Source organism: Carcharhinus amblyrhynchos, chromosome 1 (genome assembly GCF_965287045.1).
Source record: "Carcharhinus amblyrhynchos chromosome 1, sCarAmb.v2.hapA, whole genome shotgun sequence".
Taxonomy (NCBI): Eukaryota; Metazoa; Chordata; class Chondrichthyes; order Carcharhiniformes; family Carcharhinidae; genus Carcharhinus; species Carcharhinus amblyrhynchos.
In genome coordinates, this window is record NC_137324.1 from 168,487,422 (window position 1) to 168,512,637 (window position 25,216).

General features: G+C 45.9%; 1 protein-coding gene across 1 annotated transcript in view; it reads left to right on the forward strand.

Annotated features, from left to right (window-relative positions):
- Nucleotides 1-19,377, forward strand: part of pofut3 (protein O-fucosyltransferase 3) — a 56,899-nt gene extending 37,522 nt beyond the window's left edge. The window contains exons 3-4 of the mRNA XM_080187893.1: nucleotides 13,072-13,907; nucleotides 15,369-19,377. Coding sequence (XP_080044019.1) covers nucleotides 13,072-13,907; nucleotides 15,369-15,599 — 1,067 coding nt within the window. The 3' untranslated portion in view covers nucleotides 15,600-19,377. The remainder of the gene's footprint in view (nucleotides 1-13,071; nucleotides 13,908-15,368) is intronic.
- The last annotated feature ends 5,839 nt before the right edge of the window (nucleotides 19,378-25,216 follow it).

The following is a 25,216-nucleotide window of genomic DNA, read 5'->3' on the forward strand; positions in this document are numbered from 1 at the left end:
GGGGCGGTTTAGAACGGAGTTGAGGAGGAACTTCTTCACTCAAAGGGTGGTGAATCTCTGGAATTCTCTGCCCTTTAAAGTGGTGGAGGCTGCCTCGCTGAATATATTTAAGACGCGGGTTGATAGGTTTTTGATAGGCAAGAGGATTAAGGGTTATGGGGAGAGGGCGGGAATGTGGAACTGAGCCACGACAGATCAGCCATGATCTTATTGAATGGCGGGGCAGGCTCGAAGGGCTAGATGGCCCACTCCTGCTCCTATTTCTTATGTTCTTACTCAATTAGTTACACAATGTAGACCGCTACTTTCTCCCCTGATAGCGAAATCACACTGGCTGCCTGCATTGTTGCTCAAACCCTTCATAGAATCTACAGTGCAGAAGGAGGCCATTCGGCCCATCAAGCCTGCACCAGCAACAATTCCACCCAGGTCCTGTCCTATCCCCACATATTTACCCTCCTAATTCCCCTGGACACTAAGGGGCAATTTAGCATGGCCAATCAACCTTTCCCACACATCTTTGGAGGAAACCGGAGCACCGGCAGGAAACCCACGCAGACACGAGGCGGACACGCAAGCTCCACACAGTCACCAGAGGCCAGAATTGAACCTGGGTCCCTGACACTGTGAGGCAGCAGTGCTCACCACTGTGCCACGGTGCTGCCCCTCGTCGCAGGATTCCTGGTCACGTTGCAGTCTTCAGAATTCAAATGCCTGGGGAAAAGAGAGAGTGAAGTTAATTGCCGACACCACAATAGTTGGATAGCACAGCAAGAGCCCAGTATTCTCCCCCCATTACACAATTTCTCAGAAATGTCCAACTAAAGCAATCCATTGTACAAGTTGCTGCCTTTATTTCAGTTTAAAAATTTATTTCTTTCCCCTGTTGGCCACGTCCCTTGAATTGACAAAACCTGACCTTGGTACAAGGCCATAAAATATTTGCAACCAGTGCCCACAACACACGGAGTGAAGAGAGAATTGGGATGTGGTACTGCCCTCACTCTGCATTGACATTATCCACGCTTCAAGATGGCGCCAGGGCGTGTGTTTTGTATGGATAGCACGCAGTACAATTCTTTTCACCATATCTCGGTACAATCTGACAATAATTAATCAAATCAAACCAAGACTGCAGGCCCTTGAAGAGGCCGCAGAGGCAGTTTCAGGGATGGGGGACTTCCCTGTGGCAGGTTTTGAGTGGGGAGCTGGTTTCATTCCACTTCGAGTAGAGAAGGTTAAGGAGGCGAGGGAGGGGATTTAATGTATAAGGGGGCTTCGGCAGAGTAAATAAGGAGCGACTGTTTCCTTTGGCAGAAGGTCGGTAACCAGAGGACACAGATTTTAGATAGTTAACTGAAGAACAAGACGAGAGACGATGGTTTGTTTTTTTATTCGAACAAGTTGTTATGATCTGGACTGCGGTGTCTGAAAGGGTGATGGCAACAGATTAAATAGAGTCATAGATGTTTACAGCGTGGAAGTGGGCCCTTTGGCCCAACTTGTCCATGCTGCCCAGTTTTTAACCAGTAAGCTCGTCCCAATTGCCCACGTTTGACCCATATCCCTCTATACCCATCTTCCCCATGTAACTGTCTAAATGCTTTTTAAAAGACAAAATTGAACCCGCCTCTACTGCTACCTCTGGCAGCTTGTTCCAAACACTCTCCACCCTCTGTGTGGAAAAAATTGTCCCTCTGGATACCTTTGTATCTCTCCCCTCTCATCTTAAACCTATGCCCTCTAGTTTTAGACTCCCCTACCTTTGGGAAAAGATATTGACTCTTTAACTGATCTATGCCCCTTATTATTTTATAGATCTCTATAACATCACTTCTAAGCCTCCTACGCTCCAGGGGAAAAAGTCTCAAATTCAAATTCCTGGGAAAAAAGAGAGAGCGAAAATAACTAATGGAACAATTGAAATTGAATAGCACAGCAAGAAGCCAGTAGACCCCCCTCCCCAGCCACCTCCATAGGTTTCCAATGGGAAACTAGGTATATGCTCGAGAAGGAATAACGTGGAGATATGAAGGAAGAGTTGGGATGTGGGGGGAATGGGGATGGTGGGCCGAATGGCCTCCCTCTGTGCTGCATGATTCTGTAATATTAATGATAACAGAGTTATCGCTCCACTCACTGTAGTTGTAGCTCCATGATGGTCAAAGCCTGTCAAGTGGCTTTATCAATGGGTCAACTCAGAACGGTAGAATCCTTACAGTGCAGGAGGAGGCAGTTTGGCCCATCAAGTCTGCACCAACTTCTCGACAGAGCATCCTACCCAGGCACCATCTCCGTAACCCCACCCAATTACCCCTCTAATTCCTACATCCTGGGGCACTAAGTGACAATTCAGCACGGCCAGTCCAGCTAACCTGCGCGTCTTTGGACTGCGGCAGCGTGGGAGCTGGCGCTGCTTCTGGTGGGGGAAGATGATGGCGTAAGTGGTAATGTCACTGGGCCAGCAATCCAGAGGCCCAGGCTGATGCTCTGGGGGCATGGGTTCAAATCTCATCGCGGCAGCTGGTGGAATTTAAAGACAATTAACCAATAAACAAGGAATTGGAAAGCTTGTCCCAACAATGGTGGCCTTCTGCTGTTGTAGATCTGTCCTCCTTACCTGGTTTAGCCTACAGGTGACTCCAGACTCTTAGTCACATGGTTGCCTTTTGGCTACCCTGTGGAATGGCCTTGCATAGTCGTGTCTTTATCGATAAAGTCAACCCAGATGGACGGCAGGGGTTCGACGAAGTGGCCGACCATTTAGGGATATGCACCAAATGCTGGCCTTGCCTGCCAGGCACAAGTCCCATGAATGAATTTTTACCAAATATAAGTGGTATTACTACTACTAATTTATTTGAAATATTGCTGCCTGTGCAACCTGCCAGTCACTGTGAAACCTCTTTAAAGGTGATTGTTTTTGGATCCCCCCTCTGCTGCCTCCAGAGAGAGCGGAGCCTAGTGGAAGCCACAATGCACTGCTTTCATAGAATCCCTACAGTGCAGAAGGAGGCCATTCAGCCCATAGAGTCTGCACCGACAAGAATCCCACCCTATCTCCATAACGCTACCTATTTACCCTGCTGATCCCCCCAAAACTAGAGGAAATCCACCTAACCCATAAATCTTTGGACTGTGGGAGGAATCTGGAGCACTCGGAGGAAACCCACGCAGACACAGGGAGAATGTGCAAACTCCATATAGACAGTGACCCAAGCTGGGAATTGAACCTGGGCCCCTGACCTTCTGTGGCAATATTCATTGCCAGAGAAGGCCTTGGAGGCCAATCCATTGAGTGAATTTAAGACAGAGATAGACAGGCTTTTGATTGGTAAAGGGATTAAAGGTTACAGGGAAAAGGCAGGAGAATGGGATTGAGAAACATATCAGCCATGATAGAATGGCAGAGCACTCTCGATGGGCCGAATGGTCTAAGTCAGCTCCTATGTCTTAACGGACATCACGATTAAAACATATACATGTTGCATTAGTTGGATGTGTTTTGATCAACCTTGAGGCTAGTGATTGTAAAGAGAAAGTGGGCAGAGGGAGTAGGGCTAGAGGAACATTTTCCTGAGGTGCCAGTAATCGCCACCATTCTAACTCAGTGTTAGATTCTCGGGGAGGAAAAGCTTCAAACTGAAATAGATAGGAAGGACGCAGCTGAGAGGGAGCTAAGGGCAGGATTAAGTAAAACATGTCAGTGGGTCAGAATTGAAGCTGACTTGCACCGTGTTTCTTCAGAGCCTGCTATTGATTTTGTGTCACTCAGATCTGATTGTGATTTTGATGGAACATGTTGTCTGTAAAAGTCAGTTTTGTTTATTTTAAACTAAAAAGAGTTCTGTCCTAAGTGAAGCTGAACGCTGATCTCACAAAGGATTTTATATCCATAAATTTTAAAGGAGTGCAGTGTAATCCATGGCTCGCCCAGTATTGATACCGTGGCATTTAAAGCATCATTATTTTAGTGGCGATGATGGCCTCGTGGTATTATTGCTGAACTGTTAATCCATTCGGCTAATGTTCTGGAGACCTGGGTTTGAATCCCCATGGTAGATTGTGGAATTTGAATTCATAGAATCCCTACAGTGCAGAGGGAGGCCATTTGGCCCATCGAGTCTGGACTGGCAACAATTCCACTCCAGGCCCTATCCCCATAACCCCACGCATTTACCCCGCTAATCCCTCTAACGTGCACATCCCGGGACACTATGGGCAATTTAGCATGGCCAATCAATCCAATCTCCACATCTTTGGAGTGTGGGAGGAAATGAGAGTACCCAGAAGAAATGTACACAGACATGGGAAGAATATGCAAATTCCACACAGACAGTGGCTCGAACCAAGAATCAAACCTGAGTCCCTGGTGCTGTGAGGCAGCAGTGCTAACCGCTGTGCCACCGTGCTGCCATTCATTAATTAAAAATCTAGAATTAAGAATCTACAGATGACCATGAATCCAGTGTTGGAAAAACCTATCTGGTTCACTGATGTCCTTCAGGGAAGGAAATCTACCTGGTCTGCCCTATATGGGACACCAGAGCCACAGCAATATGATTGACTCTTAACTGCTCTCAGGCAACTAGGGATGGGCAATAAATGCTGGCCAGCCAATGATGCCCATGTCCCACGAACGAAAAAAAAATATAGCTTGCGACCAGGATTTAATTTGAAGGCCAGTTAAATGCAGTATAGTAACAATCTGCAAACAGAAACCAAAAGTAGTTTCTGGCATGAGTAAAAAGATCAAAATGAAACAACAGCCTAATTTCAGTTTGACTATACTGCCAAACCATTGGAGAAGCAGATAAGATGCAAATCTTCAATGTTCTCAACTGGAATCGGTCCAAATGGAAACTCGGCATGTGTGTGGAAATTGTCTCCTGATGACACAGACTGGAAGTGAACGACCGAATATACCGGTATAACCGCAGGCCTATCTGAGAAACCATTGCAGCGGTCGGTGGGGGTGGGTGGAGTGGTGTCTCACCAGCTGTACTGGGCACAGAACTACCATCAATCCCAGAGGTCCACAAGACCCCAGCTGTGTCAGTGGAGGAACAACAGTCACCAAGGAAGCAAGGGTGATGGGAACAACACTCTTCAGACGAGGAACATCACCCCAGATGAACAGCCATTGTCGACCTGCATGTGTACCACTAAGAGTCCTATACACTTCAAAGACTGTGGATGTAATGCATGTTCAAGGACTGAGTATTAGCACAAACAGTGTTAATGTGTGAGAACTGTGGGGTATAGTGGGATACTTGGCCAGCATTGGATCATGCATGCAAATGTGCCCTGTTTGTTGGGAGGAGGATGATGTTTGTATCTTTTGTTTGTGATGAAAAGGGGGATGTTGGTTTTCGAAATGTCACCAGTCCAGTTGACACCTCTGGCCTTCTGTAGTCAGGTGAGTATGCAATGAGGCCGCCTCTGGAGGCAGCCATCTTGAGATCAGTTCCGTAAAGCCTCTGAGACATTGAGTAAGACAGCTGCCCTCATACTAATCTCCCTGATGGTGAACTGAGCAAACATCTGTTGAGACAAGGTTCAAAATAAGTCAAAATACAACCAGGTTTCATGGTGAGGTGAATATGTAGAGCAGCAGTTATGATCCCATTACTTCAATCAATAACGTAGTGGTGCAAAACAATGAATATTGCTTCCTCGCTTCAAAACAAAATGACACCTAATTGGTCCTTGGCTTTGCAAACCTCCTTGTTTCATAGAATCCTGCAGTGCAGAAGGAGGCTATTCAGCCCACTGAGTCTGGACAGACCACAATCCCATCCAGACCCTATCCCCATAACCCCACGCATTTACCCTTGCTAGTCCCCCTCACACTGAGGGGCAATTTAGCATGGCCAATCCACCTAACCCGCACATCCTTGGACTGTGGAAGGAAACGAGGCACCCAGAGGAAACCCTCGCAGACACAGGGAGAATGTGTAAATTCCACATGGGCGATGACCCAAGCTGGGGATTGAACCCAAGTCCCTGGTGCTGTGAGGCAACAGTGCTAACTAATGCTTTCCTGCAGGTGTCTTTGCTGCTTCCCTTTTGAAACAACCTAGTGATCTGTCTGTATATCATTTTGTGCTCCATATGGCTCAGATTGGGACCAAAGATTGTCCCACATCATGGATGCGATTCTGCCTTTTCAGGTCCCCAAGAGAACTGAGTGTTGCTCATTGTTTGCAACCTGTGAGTGAGACATTTTCCATCTGACATTTTCATTGCCACAGTTTCCCCTTTTGCAAATGTGCTTTGCTTTAAAAACCTCACCATTAAAAGGAACGCTGGGCGGAATATTACAGGGGTCGGTCGGACAGCTTGCAACCCTGCTGCCCCGGGGAGAAAGTCAGTGTGGAGAGCCCGCCCACTCCAGGCCACAATGTGTTAACCGGGGTCAGAGCGCGTCTCCCACCCTCTCATTGGGTGGGGAGGAAGTCCCACCTTCAAGGGTCGATGGCCCATCTGATTGGCTGGCAGCCCCCCCCAGTCTTGGCAGTGCCCAGATCGCACTAGTGGGCGCTACCAACACTGTGACGAGGAATGGGAAGGAAGAACCGGTGGCTCCCCGGAAACAAAGGTATTAGACAGGGAAGGTCTGGGAAGTTACGGGAGCAGGACGGAGGTGGTGAGGGTGGTGGGTTTAAGGCAGCAAGCGAGTAGGAAGAAAAGAGACGTTCTAACATAAGGAGTGAGGGGGGGAGTGGGCAGAGAGAGCAAGAGAGAGAGGTTGGCTGCAACCCCTGAAGATGGAACACCTTTTTCCCATGCATTAGAGAGTTTAAGCAAAACTCAGGCTGCCCACTCCTCCCTGACTGCCCATGCCAACCGTTTTATGGCATGGGCAGTGTATTAACAGGGTCAACGAGCTTGGTAACCAGTCTAATTGACCCTTAATTGAAATATGGTGGGTGGGCTGCAAACTTCATTGCCCATCTACCCTACACCCCTTCCCCCTCCCCCCACCCCGACCTTGGGGATGGGCGATAAGGTGGCAGGGTGAGCACCCACCCTGTTCCCCGTGGCCCCCGCCTCCTACCAAAACCACACTCAGGAGGGGCACATATAATGCAGCCCTCTTTTCTCGCTCGCTCTCCAAATCTTTTCAGTGGCAAAACACTCAGAACTTTCTGAACCCTAATGGGTGCTTTGAAATTACATCGCTGCCCCTTCCTCAACTTTAAAGTACAACATTCTGGACAGTATGTGAACGATTTAAGTCTGTAATTAAAGTCAAGTAAAGCTCACTCCCTGATGCAGTGGAGAGGACACAAGCGATTCTGGAGAATAAAAGTTGGGTCACTGCTCTGGAGCTAAAATACGAAGTCTGTCCTCTTAAACAAGTCGAAACAAAGTCCGGGTGCAAATAGTAGGCAGGGATTGAACTAGCCCTCAGCAGTTCACTGAACGTGAGTACAAGCTTTCTATCTGCGCTTGTGTCTCACTGACATGTCAGAAGTGTGTTCCGTCGTGGAGTCGTTGGATTTATGTGCAGGCTGATGAACATTCAGTTTGGATACTGTATTTTGTCCCTTTGTGTGTTTTAATATTGAGAACAAGTGTAGGAGGAAAGTGGGGAGTCTTGTACCAGTATTTTGGATTTACAACAAGTGGAAGATTTGGGTTACCCATTTCTCGAGGCTGGGGGGGGGGGGGGGGGGGGGGTGCGACAGGGGCAGCAGGTGGGGCAAATAGTAAAATATTTACATTAAAAAGCCGAACAGGAGATTGGGTCTGGAATTAGACACAGGAAGAAACATGTATCGAGGTGGGAATGTGTGTGCTCAGTTTGTGACTTACTGCATGTTGAGGGATCCTGTGTGTCATTTTATGCCAAGACTTAATTTTAAGATATTTCTGCCTATGCAATTATATTTAAGCTTAAAGAATTGACTGCATTTTAAAACTCAGAAGGCATTCTGGGTTAGCCAGAAATTGACTGCAGTTTTGAAAAGTGCAATGCCAGCAAAACAGGCTTTTTACTAAGCCAAACAAAACAACATCCACAAGGCCTGTTTCTCCAAGGTAGAGACAGCATGTGCAAAACAATTGCAATAGCAAAGATAAAGAATGACACATATTGTAGTTTCAGCTCTATGTTTGCAGTTCAGTTAAGCTTTGCTTTTGAGGTTTTCTTAATACAGGACTGGCAAGAGAGGCCAGTCTCACACCAGCTTTTCTCTTTCTGTTTGCTTTTTTAATGGTTTAATTTTAAGCTCTGTTCAATAAAGGAAATTCATTTCAACATCATACCAGTGCTGTCTTTGTCTATTCAAAGGAATGAATGGACCCTACACTGTACTTGTTATATATGTGAATATAACATATATGGATGTTTCTGTGTATATTTACATTTTTTACACCCATCCAAAACCTCAAAGATCATTCTTGACCCCTGCATCAGTATTCACTTTGACCCTCCACACTGAGAATTAATTCAGTTATTTGGTCTCTTCTCAAATGAAATGAATCGGACTTAGCTTATATATTTAGATCTGATTGCAATGCCATTGCTGATGGTCACCATCCGCTACACTTGCGCCAGAAAATAATTTTTAATACTGGGCCACTTGAGAAGATTCTGGTCAGTCTACACACAGTACTGCAATGGCATTGTTTCAACATGTTTCTTCCCATCTTCGAGACGTGGGTGTCAATTGCAAGGCTGCCCATTCATCGTTGCCCTTGAGGAGGCGCTGGTGAGCCTCCATTCTGACTGGAGAAGGATGACTGGCTTTCTTCCCAATAGGGCACTTCTGAACCAGTTGGATTTCTATTGCAATCCAACAGTCTTGCATCCACTTAAACTGGTGCCAACTTCTGAATTTTATTAAAAGCAGAATTAAAATTCTCAAACTTCCACAGTGAGATTCAATTTGCGTTAGCCTCTGGATTACTAACCGAGTAGTGTAACCATGATGGTGACCATGTACTGCCACCTATGCCTCATATGTATTAGCCTACAAAAGATAACCAACTGCTTCAGAAAAGCTAACCACCGGGGGGGGAAAAAAGAAGAGCCCTGGCTAGAGACCAGTGATCAAGGTCACTGCTTCGAGGTGAATGAGTTTGTTGGATTCGTTATTGCATCGGATTTCAGGATTACATCTGTGAGCTATTGGGGGTGGGTTGTTTGACACAAACTTCTCATTTGCAAATGAAATCAAACCTTTACCTTTTTCCAATTATGAAAAACGACTCCATTGGGAATCCTGCAATGCTCCAGTCACCAGTATATCTGGAATCAAAACAGAAGGAGCAGGAAACACTCAGCAGGACTGGCAGCTTCTCTGTGCAAAGAGAAGAGTTGGTGTTTTGAGTTGAATTTAGAAAGGGAGGGAGAGTGAGGTTCCACAGGAATGTCTATAGATGGTTTACTCACAGTAAGAAGTCTCACAACACCAGGTTGAAGTCCAACAGGTTTATTTGGTAGCACAAGCTTTCAGAATGCTGCCTCTTCATCAGGTGAGTGATGGTTTACTGACAATCCTGCACACCATCTTTGATGGTTGTGCACATACCTGACAACGTTTACTGTTGAGAATAATGGCTTTACAAAGTTCCATTTAACTGGCAAGAGGCACATTGTACTTGAGTCACTATAAAAGCACTCTGGCCTGGAGTGAACTGAACCTGGATCAGTAAACCTAAGCTCGCAAGTTCTCTCTGGCATTTGGTTCCCATTGAGGGTCGCTCCAGAACGTTCCTGAGTAATTGATCCTGCCTTGCAATCCTTTTGTTCTGTCACCACATCCTAATCCCTGAGGTGGGGCAGTGACATCTTTTATCTCGCTCCATTCTGAAGGGCTGAGTTTTTATTGAGTTGGGAGCCCTTGACAAATGGCGGGTGAGTCCTGAATTCAGGCTTCCCAACCCCGTTCCTGGGCTGAGAGATTTTCGGGAGTGCCTTTTAAGGGTTGCGGGCTGGTTCCCCTCAAAAGCTCGCATCCAGAAATTTACCCTGGCCGGTTTCATTAAGAAGTCATAGAAACCGTACAGTGCAGAAGGAGGCCATTCAGCCCATCAAGCCTGCACTGACAATGATCCCACCCAGGTCCTATCCCCGTAACTCCACATATTTACCCCGCTAATCCCTCAAACCAACACATCCCGAGACTCTAAGGGGCAATTTAGCATGGCCAGTCAACCTAACTCGCATGTCTTTGGACTGTGGGAGGAAACCCACGCAGACACAAGGAGAACATGCAAACTCCACACAGACAGTGACCCAAGTTTGGAATTGAACCCGGGTCCCTGGTGTTGCGGGCAGCAGTGCTAACCACTGTGTCACCCCTAAGGAAACTAGCATGTCCTCCTCTGCAATTTGGATGGAATTGGCAGGGTTTGTGGTTTCTGAAGAATCCTAACTCTGCATTATCCACCTCGGTGATAAAAATTCAGGCCTAAGTTTGTTTGAATCACCCCCCCTAATCCAGCCAGTACCTGTTGGGTCTTCACTTGGATATTTTTATGGAGTCCTAAACCAACTGGCTCTCCATCTCTCCCTGATTTCAAATTAAGCTCTACCAGCCCCTCTCTTGTTGAAATTGCCTCCAAGGAAGTAACTTTCATAGAATCCCTACAGTGCAGAAGGAGGCCATTTGGCCCATCATGTCTGTACCAACCATAGTCCCACTCAGGCCCTATCCCTGTTATCCCATGCATTTACCCGAGCTAGTCCCCCTGACACTAGGGTCAATTTAGCATGGCCCGGCAACCTAACCTGCACATCTTTGGACTGTGGGAGGAAACTGGAGCACCTGGAGGAAACCCGTGCAGACATGGGAAGAACGTGCAGATTCCGCACCGACAGTGACCCGAGGCCAAAATTGAACCCGTTTCCCTGGCGCTGTGAGGCAGCAGTGCTAACCACTTTCCATTTCTTGTCAAGTATGTCCTTTCTTTTCAATAAACATCAAGCCTTTCATCAAAATGGAGAGTTGGTAAGATCACTAGAGTGGGTGTAGGCCATTCAGCCCGTTGAGCCTGCTCTGCCATCTGTAAGATCATGACTCATCTGACTGTAGCTCTTAACTGCACTTTCTTCCCTGTCCCATAACGCTTGATTCCCGTGTCAATCAAAGATCTGCTTAACTCTATCTTAAATAGATTCAGTGACCGAGCCTCCACTGCTCTCTGTCCAAAGATGTGCAGGTTAGATGGACTGGCCATACTAAATTGTAGTAAAAAGTCTGACAACACTAGCTGAATTTACTATCAAATAAATCGGTTGGACTTAAACCTGGTGTTGTCAGACTTTTTACTGTGTTTACCCCAGTCCAACGCCAGCATATCCACATCATGCATACTAAATTGCCCCTTGGTGTTGGGGGATTAGCAGGATATATGTATGGAGTGACAGGAGTACGGCCTGGATGTGATTGTAGTTGGTGCAGACTCGATGGCCCGAATGGTCTCCTTTTATTATTTCTAAGAGAATTACAAAGAGAGAAGGAATTCTTCCTGCATTGACAAATTAGGTGGAGACCCCTTACCTTTAAACTTTGCCTCCTAGTTCTAGATTCCTCCACAAGAGGGAACATCGTATCAGAACCTATGGGCAGAGTTTTCCTATCCCGGTTGCCACAGGAATCAAAGCGAGCGGGGTGGTGTGGGAGGGGGCAGACCATGAGAAGGCCCATTGACCTCGAGTGGGATTTTCTGGACTTGGGGCGAGTGCGACTGAAAAATCCTGTATCTCAGAATCTTATACATTTCAGTGTGATAATGAGATTACCTCTCAGTCTTCTGAACTTCATCAAGTAGGCCCAAATAAATCTCTCGTCTTAATGGAGAATCTTTTAGGCTCACGTTTGTCATTAAAAATTTGACTGTCTTTGTTTTATCAATGTCACCATGGTGATTGGCCAGCTAAACTTAGTTACGGTTCCACAAAAGCTGCTAAATTACCATGATCTCACAGAGGTGTATAAGATCAGGCATGGGTAGGGTGAATGCACTCGGTCTTTTTCCCAGGGTTGGGGAATCGAGAAGTAGAGGGCACAGGTTTAAGTTAAGAAGGGAAAGAATTAATGGGAACCTGAGGAGCAACTTTTTTTACACAGAGGGCGTTACGTATGTGGAAAGAGCTGCCAGAGGAAGCGGTTGATGACATTAACAACATTTAAAAGGCATTTGGACAGGTACACGGATCGGAAAGGTTTAGAAGGATATGGGCCCAAAGAAGGCAAATGGGGTTAGCTTAGATGGGCTTTTTGGTCAGCATGGACCAGTTTGGGCCGAAGGGCCTGTCTTCATGCTGTGGAATCGATGCTTCTTTTACTTGTTCTCGATTATGCTCCAACCAATATTCATTGGGCCTCCTCATTCTGTTTCCCCGTGGCACAGTGGTTAGCACGGCTGCCTCACAGCGCCAGTGACCCTGGGTTCGATTCCCGGTTTGGGTCACTGTCTGTGTGGAGTTTGCACTTTCTCCCCATGTCTGCGTGGGTATCCTCTGGGTGCCCTGGTTTCCACCCACAGGCTAAAGATGTGAGGGTTAGGTGGATTGGCCATGCTAAATTGCCCCTTGGTGTCAGGGGGATTAGCAGGGTAAATGTATGGGGTTACGGGAATAGGGCCTGGGTGGGTGCAGACTCGATGGGCTGAATGGCCTCTGTAGGGATTCTATGCGTTTGCACACTCTCCTCGTGTCTGCGTGGGTTTCCTCCGGGTGCTCCAGTTTCCACCCACAGTCCAGACGGTGCAGACTCGATGGGCTGAATGGCCTCTGTAGGAATTCTATGCGTTTGCACACTCTCCTCGTGTCTGTGTGGGTTTCCACCCACAGTCCAAAGATGTGTGAATTGGCCATGCTAAATTGCCCCTTAGTGTCAGGAGGGGCAAGCTAGGGTAAATGCATGTGGCTATGGGGATAGGGCCTGGGTGGGATTGTTGTTGGTGCTGTCTCGATGGGCTGAATGGCTGCCATCTGCACGGTAGGATTCCATGATTCTATGTATGTGTCTGATTTAACGTGGAAATATACTGCATTATGCACGTTATTTGACATGCTAACCTTTATTCCTCTCTCATTCCTGAATTGATTAGGTACGGATTTCCAGGTCAACAGTTTACCGTTGCCCCGGAAACCCCAGCACGAATGGGCCCTGTTCCACGAAGAGTCACCTAAAAACAATTACAAGCTTTTCCACGAGCCCGCAGTCACGTTGTTTAATTACACTTCCACGTTCAGCCGCTATTCTCATATGCCTTTAACCACCCAGTACCTGGAGAGCCTGGAGGAGTTACAATCCCACAAGTACTTGATCCCGCTGTCTCAGAAGAACCGGCTGAGGAAACACCTAGCGCCGTTGGTATACGTGCAGTCTGACTGCGATCCACCTTCAGACAGAGACAGTTACGTCCGGGAATTGATGAAACACATCCCAGTGGATTCTTACGGGGAATGTCTCCACAACAAGGATCTCCCGGGTAGCCTGAGGGATCCCACAACCATGGATGACGATCGATTTTATAGGATCCTCGCCCAGTACAAATTCATCCTCGCTTTCGAGAATGCGGTTTGTGACGATTACATCACCGAGAAGCTGTGGCGACCTTTCAAGCTGGGAGCGGTTCCAGTCTATTACGGCTCGCCCTCCGTAGCAGACTGGCTGCCCAGCAACAGAAGTGCCATCCTCGTCGGAAGGTTCTCGCATCCCAGGGAGCTGGCCAAGTACATAATGCAGTTGGACGGGAATGACCAACTGTATGAAGACTACCTGGAGTGGAAGTGGAAAGGTCCAATCTCCAACAAGAAGCTCCTGACCGCTATGAGAGAGCGCAAGTGGGGAGTTCGCGATGTTTCCCAGGACAACTACATCGATGCCTTTGAATGTTTGGTGTGCAACAGAGTGTGGGAAAATCTCCGAAGAAGGCGAGAGGTATGTAAGGTGTCTGCTCATTGATATGTCATTGTCCACGAGGTCATATCGAACCAGAGGCAGATGATAAAATCGCTGTAAGTTGACCTTACAGCCCAAACCTTTCCTGGGTTGAGAAAGGACCTGATTGCAATTTCTAATTGGAAGGTACAGAACTCCAATCTGCTGGGATTATTTTAATTTGATTTGATTTATTATTGTCACGTATTAACGTACAGTGAAAAGTATTGTTTCTTGCACGGTATACAGAGCATACTGTTCATAGAGAAGGAAACGCGAGAGTGCAGGATATAGTGTTATTGTTATAGCTAGGGTGTAGAGAAAGAACAACCTAGTGCAAGGTAGGTCCATTCAAAAGTCTGATGGCAGCAGGGAAGAAGCTGTCCTTGAGTTGGTTGGCACACAACCTCAGACTTTTACATTATTTTTCCAACAGGAGAAGGTGGAAGAGAGAATGTCCTGGCATGCGTGGGGTCCATAATTATGCTGGCTGCTTTTCTGAGGCAGTAGGAAGTGTGGACAGAGACAATAGATGGGAGGTTGGTTTGCGTGATGGATGGGCTACATTCACGACCTTTTATAGTTTCTTGTGGTCTTGGCCCGAGCAGGAGCCATACCAAGCTGAATTACAACCAGATAGAATGATTATGTCCTGATTATAGACTGAACGTTAAATTCCATTCAGGATGGAAGGGAAGGAGGGAGGGAAGGAAGGAGCGAGTCATCTGCCCACCATGCCAAGTGGGAATGCAGTGAGAGTTAAGCCTTAGTGGAACCTACTCAGAAGACATGTTTCTGTGAATCCCAAGCTTATGTCATCAATCCCGTGGCAGAGGCCTCAGTGGGAGAATTTGGTGAGTTCAAAGATGTGTAGCTTAGGTACATTGGCCATGGTAAATTGCCTGTTTGTGTTGGGGGCATTAGCACAGTAAATACAGTGATTAGCCCTACTGTCTCACAGCACCAAGGACCTGGGTTCAATTCCTAGCTTGGGTCACTGTCTGTGCGGAGTCTGCACATTTTCCTGTGTCTGTGCAGTTTTCCTCTGGTTGCTCAGGTTTCCTCCCACCGAAAGACGGGCTGTTTAGGTGCATCAGCCATGCTAATTTCTTCCCCAGTATACCCGAACACACACAGTGACTTCATTGCAGTGTTAATGTAAGCCTGCGTGTGTCACTAGTAGATGAACTTTAAATACATGGGGTTTATGGGGATAGAACCTGGGTGGGACTGTTGCCAGTGCAGACTCGATGGGCCGAATGACCTTGTTCCACACAGTAGAGATTATATGATTTCAAGAGAAATGATTCAGGGTGGTGATGGTTTCCTCTGAAGCTTGCGTTTGAGGATTCTGAATTAGGCAGCGTTTAGTGGGTGTCTGATTGTGTCAGAAACTTGGATTTGTTCCTTTTTTGTGCCCTACTAATGCCCCCCCCGCCCCATCCTTTGCCTTACCTCCAGGGTTTATCGCCAATCCGGTGGCAGGCGCAAGCGAATCACCTGAGCTGTCCAGCACCTGAGGCCTTCACTTTCCTGCCCCCTTCGACGGGCAGGGCAGTTGTCCGAGATTTATGGAAGCCGAGTTTCCACCAGTCCAAACGGGAAGCCGCTGCGTTGAGGCACTTGGTGGAGTTGAACCGAAACTTCACGACTGATAAGTTCTGGCGAATGGTGTTTAAGGACCACCTTTAATTGCAATCCGATTTTTTTCTATAGAAGAAAGAGAGTATCTATTCTTACGATGCTCCCAAAGCAATAGCAGCAGAAAAGCAACCAGCGATGCCTATCTTCTGTGCTGCAAAGTAGACTGAAGATTTCTCACCAGCGGAGCAGAAGAAAAGGATGATCGATTGCTAAGTGCCGACGTACAGCCTTGCTGTTTTAATGGTGCCACTCGAGTGATTGTTCAGTGTGTTGAGATTTAACTTGAGCTTCTGTCAGCTGATTGTTGCTTGGAAATTAGTGATGTTTGCTCCTTCATGGGACATTTTCTCAATACAAGCCAGTTCAAATCTCCTGAACCTTGAAATGATGCTGCGGTAAACGTTCAAATGCTGAATAAGATTTTCTGAAGGTGCTCTCCTTGAGATATTGAATATTGCCTCTGCTAGATTAAAGATCTAGCCGGAATCTCAGGCAGAAAATCAAAATATCGGTGCTCAATTGCTGCCATTATTCCACAGTGTCCTTTCAAGGCCATAGTGACAAGGACTCGTATGTAAAGTTGATGCATCTCAAGCTAAGTTGACCTAACTGGCTCCCAGCATAGCGCAGACTTGAAATTTGACCAACAAAGATGATCGGGTAGAAAGTGTGAGCTGAGTAATGAAGATTGAGAGATTCTACGTCATCTGTAACATCACCTATCTCTCCTCCTCCCTCAGCGCTTCTGCTGCTGAAACCCTCACCTCAGCCTTCGTCACTCAGCTCTCCCAATGCCCTCCTGCACAGCCTTACTTTGTCTGTGAGTTTTATCTCATCCAAATCATAAGATAAAGGAATAGAATTATTCGGCTCTTCGAGTAAGCTCTACCATTTGATCATGGCTGATAAATTACTCAACCCCATTCTCCCGCCTTTTCCTCGTAACCTTTGATCCCCTTACCAATCAAGAACCTATCTATCTCTGCCTTAAATACACTCAATATCCTGGCCTCCACAGCCTTCTGTGGCAATGAATTCCATAGATTCACCACCCTCTGGATCAAGCAATTTCTCCTCATCTCGGTTCTACTCCAAAGACTGTGCCTTTGGATCCTACTCTCTCATACTAATAGAAACATCTTCCCCACGTCCACTCTGTTCAGGCCTTTCAATATCCTGTAAGTTTCAGTGAGATCCCCCCTCATCCTTCTAAACTCCATCAAGTAAAGGCCCAGAGTCCTCAGCCGTTTCTCATACATCAAACCTTTCATTCCCAGGATCATTCCCTGGGCCCTCTCCAGAGCCAGCACATCCTTCCTGAGACACGGGGCCTAAAATTGCTCACAATATTCCAACTGTGGTCTAACCAGAGCCTTATAAAACCTCAGCAGTACAACCCTGCTTTTGTATTATAGCTTTGCTGCCCAACTGTTCACTCACACTAAGTCCTGTTCATTTAAAAACAAAGATCAGTACAGCACAGGCACAGGCCCTTCAGCCCTCCAAGCCTGCACCGATTGCATTGTCCTATCTAGACCAACTACCTGTATCCCTCTATTCCCTGGTTGTTCATATGTCTATCCAGATAAGTCTTAAATGCTGCTAACATGTCTGCCTCAGCCACGTTACTTGGCAGTGCATTCCGAGCTTCCACCTCTCTGTGTAAAAAAAAAACTTCATCCGCACATCTCCACTGAACCTTGAACTTGTGCCCCCTTGTAATTACCATTTCTGCTGTGGGGAAAATGCTTCCAACTGTTCACCCTATCCATACCCCTCATAATTTTATAAACATATACCTTGTGATCACTGACTTACTTAGCACCGGGTCCAATCACACCTGCATTATAAAGTTCTCATACACGTGTCTGCATCCCTCTTGCCTTATCCTGCAGCGCCTCCTCCAATGCTACAACCCCTCAGGATCTCTGCTCCTCCGATTCAGGTTTCTTGTGCGTTTCCAACTTCCATTGGCCCCACCATTGGAATTTGTGCCTTCAGTTGTTTGGGCTTTCAGCGTCTTCCCCCTCTTTCCTGTTGGGATAGTCTGTAACATCTACCCCTTTGACCGAGCTTCTGGTGGCTCAGTGTCAACATTTTGTTTGTTAATGTTCCTGACATTTTACCACATTGCTGAAAAGAACGACCAGTTGCTGAAGCTTTTCATCTTGTACTTGTTGGGACAAGTGCAAGAATGCCAAATTTTAAACCATCACAGCAATTTATACTACAGGAGAAAAGGCCGCTGGTTGATTGGCAAGTTAACTCTGATTGGCTGGGGTGTTGTCATGGACAAGGCATTGGAGAATTATAGGCTCCCCAGTCTCCTGGGTGATTCATTTACACTTGCTAGAATCGATATATAGTCATGTACAGGGACCCATTCCCTGCAAACAAAGCAATACATCCAAATTTTGTGCCTTTTTTGAATTACCCAGGAGCGTGATGAGCTGCTATCTCCATGGCAACACCTCAATCAATCCGAGTCAACTTTTGTTTTATTCATTTATGGGATGTGGGTGTCACTGACTAGGCCAGCAGTTGTTTCCCATCCCTCACTGCCCTCCATGTCAGAGGACATTTGAGAGTCAACCCAGTGCTGTCCATCTGAAATTACATGTAGGCCAGACCAGGTAAGGACGGCAGATTTCCTTTCCTACAGGACATCTGTGAACCATAACGGTTTTCGTGACAATTGACAGTGCCTTCATGGTCATCAGTAGACTTTAATTCCAGATTTTTCTTTATTGAACTTAAGTTTCACCTCTGCTGTGGTAGGATTCGAACCCGGGTCCTCAGAGCATTACCCTTGGTCTCTGGATTACTAGTCTGGTAATATACCACACACCATCGCCTCTCCTCTTGCTAACCAATCAACACCCTTTTCTCCTGTAGTAGAAGTTGTTGCGTTTATTTGAAATTTGTTATTCTTTGGTTTGTGCCACTGTGGTGTAACGTAAGCCTACTTGTGACACTAATAAATAAACTTTCAAGCGCTCCATTTTGAAATCTTCTACCCTACAGTCAGAACAATGGCTGATATTTTTTAAATGACCTTGTCACGCATTTGGACCAATTACGTCCAGTGGTAAATTCTTCCACTTGCTGTCGCAGGACTAACATGAGTAACATTAGTGTCAAAGTACCTGTCACCATCATATCAGGTTTCCTCCAAGCTGTGCTGATGCATCCAGTATATAGTGAAATAATCTCTGCTATACTGGGAGTCGCGGCTGTAATTCGATCCCTGAATTCTGCTTGTGTTCATAAATCCATCAGAATATCTCTATAGAATTGCAGTTTTGTAACTCCCTGTGCACTGATTGTATCCTGGATATCTAATTTAATATCTGGCAGCTTTGAGCAGAAATGTTTTCATAAGCAAGCAATGAATTCACTGCTCTGAATCTATTTTCTATTCAACTTTTAAAGTTACACAGCGTTTTGTTACTGGAGTACCCTGTTCCAAGAGACACAGGTAAAATTTAGTAGGCTGGTTCCCTGGGGCAAACCCCCTTATGGTTGCTAAATCTCACAAGAGAGTCATAATGGGTCTTGCGCTGGTGAGATCTCGATCTTCTCCCACCGGTGACGTGGTCAGGTTTATGCCCGGAAAGAGGAGAGAGAGCGCCCCCGTACTTCTGGGCGGTGGTGGGGGTCACCCCTGATGCTTATGGGGATCATCCAGATTCACTGGTGGTATTGGGGATCTTAGTTAAACTAGGTGGCACAGTGGTTGGCACTGCTGCCTCACAGTGCCAGAGACCTGGGTTAGATTCCCAGGTTGCTGTCTGTTGCACATTCTCCCCGTGTCTGCATGGGTTTCTTCCAGTTTCCTCCCACAGTCTAAAGATATGTAGGTTAGATGCATTGGCCACGCTAAATCGTCACTTAATATCAGGGTGACTAGAATCATAGAGGTTTACAGCATGGAAACAGGCTCTTTGGCCCAACTTGTCCATGCTGCCCTTTTTTTAAACCCCTAAACTAATCCCAGTTGCCCACATTTGGCCCATATCTCTCTATCATCTTACCCATGTAACTATCTAAATGCTTTTTAAAAGACAAATTTGTACCCGCCTCTACTACTACCTCTGGCTGCATGTTCCAGACACTCACCACCCTCTGTGTGAAGAAATTGGCCCTCTGGACACTTTTGTATCTCTCCCCTCTCACCTTAAACCCATGCCCTCTAGTTTTAGACTCCCCTACCTTTAGAAAAAGATATTGGCTATCTAGCTGATCTGTGCCCCTCATTATTTTATAGACTAACAGGGTCAATGTGTGGGGCTACAGGGAAGTGGCCTGGGTGGGATTGTGGTTGGTACAGATTGGATGGGCCGAATGGCTTCCTGCACTGTAGGGAATCTATGAAAAATGCCCCTCCCCACCCCTGATCTCTGAAGCCTGCCTTGCCAGTTCTGTCAGCCCCCGCCACACTGATGCTGCAAACTATGTCTCTAGATTCTCTGCGCACCGAGTGCCAGAAAGTTTGGAATGAAAACTCGGCTGTGTTTCTTGACGTTTAAATTTATTTATTAGTGTCACAAGTGGGCTTACATTAATGGATGTAACTGCAGTGAAGTTACTGTGAAAATTCTCTAGTCGCCACACTCCGGCACCAGTTGGGGTACTACTGAGGGAGAATTTAGCAATGCACCTAACCAGCACGTCTTTCAGACTGAGGGGGGAAACCGGAGGAAACCCACGCAGACACGGGGAGAACGTGCAGACTCCGCAATAACAGTGACCCAAACTGGGAATCAAACCTGGGTCCCTGGCGCTGTGAGGCAGCAGTGCTAACCACTGTGCCACCCCCTCCCATTCTGAAGAGATGCACACCAGTGTATAGTCCGACCCTGACATTTTTTGGGGGGGAAATTCCATTCGTGGAGTGTCGCTGTGAAGTCCGATGAAATTCCCAAGTGCAAATTCCAGTCAGGTGTTAAAATTGTAGATTTGAGAGCACGTTACATCAACTCTGTGCACAGGCATAGGTGTAGACATGGGTGCATGTGTGCACACATGCAGGTATGGCCATTGCATGCACATACACTGCACACATACATGTTCATACACATACATGCACATACACATGTATATTATTAGTGTATCATCTGTGCCTGCTCTTTGCTTGGACAATCCAAAATTCATTCCACTTCCCAGCTCTTCCCGTACCCCTGCATCTTTCATTGTTTCAAATATTTATCTGATGTTGCCTTAACAGTTCATACCTCAAAGACGCCCAGTGCTAAAGCATTCCAAAACCCAGCAACCCTCTTTGTAAGGAAATATCTCCTAACCTCTCTGTTCAAGCTCTTAATGACAGTTCTAACCTGATGGCTCCCTCATCACTGACTATACAAGCAGAGGAAATAGTTCTTCCCTCTACATTCAATCGACACCTTTACAACGTAAAAATAAGTTGTTCGGCAAGACGCATGAAGATTTGCATTTACTTTTCGTGACCTCAGGAGCCCCCAAAGTGCTTTACAACGATTAAGTATTTTACAACTCTTTTACAATGTAGGAAACACAGCAGCCAGTTTGTATACAACAAGGTTTCACATTTACCTTTTCTTTAGTGGGACGGCATGGTGGCACAGTGGTTAGCACTGCTGCCTCACGGCTCCAGGGACCTGGGTTCAATTCCCGGCTTGTGGGGAGTCTGCATCTTCTTCCTGTGTCTGCGTGAGGTCCCTTTGGATGCTCCGGTTTCCTGCCACACTCCAAAGATGTGTGGGTTGGGTCGATTGGCCATGCTAAATTGCCCCTTAGAATCCCGGGATGGGTAGGTGAGAGGGATTATTGGGGTAAATGTGTGGAGTTAAGGGATAGAGCCTGGGTGGGATTGTTGTCGGTGTAGATTCGATGGTCCAAATGGCCTCCTGCACTGTAGGGTTTCTTTCCATGAACGTTAGTTTGCTGGAATACTGGGAAAACTCTTCCTTTCTTTGGATAGTGGCATAGGATCATTCACATTGACCTGAGGGTGCAGGCAGAGTCTTAATTTAACATCCCATCTGAAAAGCAGCACCCCAGGCAGTGCGGTACCCCCTCCGCATTGTACTCGGGTGGCAGCAGGGGAAGAAGGTTGTGATCTTCCCTACCATTTTCAGATTAATCAAAAGAAATTAATATTCCTCATACTTCCTCCCAAAGTCAAAGGCTAGAGTTTCAGGAAAGCAAAGAGCAATGGGATCTATGTACACGTTTAATAGTGAAAAACCTGAAAATCGATGGCAGGAATTACTGCAGTGAGGGAGGGACAACTGGTCTTTCAACCTTCTGCCATAAGCAAGGTGGAAACCCAAGAGAAACATCATAAATGCTCGATTCACCAGGGTTTCTGCAGAGCTCAAAACGGGCGAATCCTCATAAATTCTCTCCAGTTTTATACAGCAGATGAAATGTACTAATTTGCACAATAACTTTTGGAATTCACTTTTTACTGACCTGAGGAATTACTAAATAAAGTACTGTATTTTGTACAATGCAAATGTTTCTCATTGTTATTCTTGATATATAATTGTGATAGCTAATGCGAAGGGAATGAATGCTCACCGATGCATACATTAAGGAACTTTGATTCTTAATCTCTAAGGTTGCCATTTGTAATCCCAGCGCCTTCTCATACTGACTCTGAGCTGAAATACAGACAGAAAATGCTGGAAACATTCAGTAAGTCTGGCAGCATCTGTGGAGGGAGACGAGAGAAATAATTAATATTCCAGATCTGTGACCTTTCATCAGAAAGCTGTGTACCGAGCTTTGGCCTGGCAAACCATGAAGTAGCAGCTTGTCAAGGAGAAAGATGATCTTGCATGTGTTTGAATTGTGCCTGTTAATGCACTCGGGTACAGTATCACAACGGGGTCACAGAGAAGTCTGCAGCACGCACCTTCGCACTGCCACTTCTGTCATTGGCTGGTAATCCAAGCTAAAGGAATAAATATAATGGTTTCACAGCTACTGCAATGAATGCATCAATCTGAAAGAATCCTGAACCTTGTTTTACCTGCCCAATATGAATGTAGAACCTTTCACCACAACCTGGAACAAGAGGCATGGATCACATTTTGTAATGATCTGGAAGGGTTATGCTCCATAAATGTGTTTTTAATTCCACATCGTCACTTTGTTGCCCAGTGTTTGGCCGTTATTACTTCCCACATTGACTGATGTTTTGTGTAGAGCAACTTCTCAACTGTAGGTGAGGAATTCCTTCAACAGATCTTTTTTGTCACTTGTGAACTTTTAACATTTTGTTACAAATACCAACCTCAGAACATTAGTAGCTAGTCCATTGTTGATTGTCGTTAAAAACCCATCTGGTTCACTAATACGGGCAGCACGGCGCAGCAGTTAGCACTGCTGCCTCACTGTGCCAGTGACCCAGGTTCGATTCCCAGCTTGGGTCACAGTCTGTGCGGAGTTTGCATGTGCTCCTCGTGTCTGTGTGGGTTTTCTCTGGATGATCCGATTTCCTCCTACAGTCTGAAAGTCATGCTGGTTAGGTGCATTGGCCATGCTAAATTCTCCCTCAGTGTACCTGAACAGGCGCCGGAGCATGACAACTAGGGGATTTTCACAATAACTTCATTGCAGTGTTAATGTAAGCCTACTCGTGAGACTATAAACTTTAAACTAATGGAGAAGGAAGGTGAACTTGCAGATTGCTGCTGCTTTTTAATCCAAAATTAAGTGCTTATATAACAACTGTAGGTTGTGAAAAGTGTAGGCTTAGTGTGCGCAATGAGGAAGGGTTGGATATTCCAGACTGTGCAATTGTCCAGGATCTAATGCTGAGGTTATTGAATGTGTGTGGGCTGTTCTGATTGAGGATGAAGATGTGAAATGCACTGCCCTAAAGATCAATATTTTCCCTGCTCTCCGTAAATCACACTCAATGCGAGGTTAACAACTAAACATGATTCAATCTGCTTTCTTAGTGCGATGAATTATATCCCCTTACATGAGCAGAATTATTTTTGTAATGTAATCCAAGAGTCCCAACAATAATATCTCCTTGTTTTGGATTGGGGCTGGTTATTATCAGTAGATGAGGAAGACAACCCGCTTGGCCGCAACAGGAAGACACTTTGAGGAGGTTCTTGTGAATGGGGCAAACTCCTTAATGGCCCCATTCAACAACATCCATTAATAATCTTGTCATGTGTTCACTTGGTGTGGCTTGTACAACAGAAATAGGCCTAACTGCCTAACCTCAGACTGATGTACATTTCTGACAAGAAGTAACAGAATTAAAACACTGGTCAAATCAATTTCCTATTTATTTACGATCAGTTGAAGCAATTGATTCTAGACCCGAACGAAGACGTTGTCATGTTAGCGATTATTACAAAATGGATTGGAAATTTTATTGAAAGCTAAATGACCTACATTCTTCTTCCTTTTAATGATATCACCCAAAATAATATTCTTTGTTTTTGCTGAAGGTTTGTCTCACATGTAACATTCACACTGAGGTCAAAATGCACTTTAGATCTGAAGTTTTAAATGGACCTACCTTACGTTAAGCTGGTCATAGAATCTCTACAATCCAGAAGGAGGCCCATTGACCCTGTCCCAATAACAATCCCATTCTATCCCTGTAACCCCCCACATATTTACATCACTAATCCCCTTGAAACTAGGATCAATTTAGCGTGGCCAATCAAGCTAACCTATACATCTTTGGACTGTGGGAGGAAACCGGAGCACCCAGAGGAAACCCACGCAGACACTGAGAGAATGTGCAAACTCCACACGGACAGTGACCCAAGCTGGGATTCGTACCTGGGTCCCTGGTGCTGTGAGGCAGCAGTGCTAACTACTGCGCCACCATGCTGCTGGATTTGTTAATTTTGTAGTCATGCCCATGTTTTCAGTCAAAATGTATTTAGTTCCTGCATTATCCAATCTGCTATCAATCTTAGTTAGCTGATCATTCCCGTTTCTATGATTTTCTCTGTGAAGGAGTTCAGATCTGCAGAATGGTGGCACAATGGTTAGCACTGCTGTTTCATAGCACCAGGGACCTGGGTTCGACTCCCAGCTTGGGTCACTGTTTGTGCAGAGTCTGCACATTCTACCTGTTCCTCCGGGTGCTCCAATTTCCTCCCACAGTCCAAAAGACGTAAAGGTTAGGGTGCATTGCCCATGCTAAATTAGGTGCATCGGCCAAGCTAAATTCTCCCTTAGTGTACTCAAACAGGTACCAGAGTGTGGCAACTTGGGGATTTTCACCGTATCTTCATTGCAGTGTTAACGTAAGCCGACTCGTGACACTAATAAATAAACTTTGCTTTTGTGTGAATTTAATGAACTACTGAAATGGGCCTAATAACTTTAGTCGCCTTGAAAATATTTACCTGCGGATCGTGCAAATCCCACAGAGCTGTTCTGACTGAATTGTAAACTATAACTCGAGAACAATCTCCGGAAATATTTCTTAATGAACAGAATATGCAGCGAACTGGGGGAAAGATAAAATGGCAAATTCAGTGACAACAGACTAAAATTGTGGAGTCTTACTCTGTCTCCAATTTCCTCAGAAATGAGCTAACGGAGGAACATCTGTTGCAGGGCACCATGCTAGGATTTTCTGTTGTGCGGGATATAACTGCAGCCCTCGAGTATCAGCCATTTGGACCATGTGATCT